This window comes from Plectropomus leopardus, unplaced genomic scaffold (genome assembly GCF_008729295.1).
Source record: "Plectropomus leopardus isolate mb unplaced genomic scaffold, YSFRI_Pleo_2.0 unplaced_scaffold94299, whole genome shotgun sequence".
In the NCBI taxonomy this organism is placed as follows: Eukaryota; Metazoa; Chordata; class Actinopteri; order Perciformes; family Serranidae; genus Plectropomus; species Plectropomus leopardus.
The window spans coordinates 1-538 of NW_024704004.1; the positions used below are offsets into that span (position 1 = coordinate 1).

Here is a 538-nt window from a genome sequence, read left to right on the forward strand (position 1 = left end):
TGTCACACAAAGCTTTAGTTTCCTCTACAAACATTCAAACTCAGACTGAGGAGAGCAGCAGGCGTGCTCCTCCTGCTCCCCCCACACACAGCTCCTGTCCTGGGCTTCAGCCAGCCCCTCTAGCCCCCACACTGGCTCCTGAGGAGGGACTGGGTCTGGCTGTGGTCATGATGGAGGACCTTGCAGGAGTACTTCTCTCCTAACATCCAGCGCTCCTGGCTCAGGCTCAGGGTGCTGCTGCTGCTGTAGCGTCCACTCTTCTCCTCCTCTGAGCTGCTCAGGACGCCCTCTGTCACCTCTGTGCCGTCCACCTCCCAGCTCACCACGGCTCCCTGAGGAGAGTAGCCAGTCAGCAGGCAGGCCAGCGTGGCCGAGCCTCCAGAGAGCTGCTCAGAGGAGGGGGGAAGCAGAGAGACTGAGGGCCTGACCATGGGGCCCGCTGGAGGGGACAGCAGAGACATACAAGGAGCAGATTAACCTCTACTGTAGGACACACAGCTGGACATGAGACAGTTAAGATGCGTGACAGAGGTTAACA

At 59.3% G+C, this 538-nt stretch overlaps 1 gene segment (V, D, J or C); it reads right to left on the reverse strand.

Moving 5' to 3' along the window:
• Positions 1-6: 6 nt before the first annotated feature.
• LOC121940807 lies at positions 7-532 on the reverse strand. The segment is given in 1 exon segment: positions 7-532. A coding segment is annotated over 1 exon segment (342 nt).
• Positions 533-538: the final 6 nt, after the last annotated feature.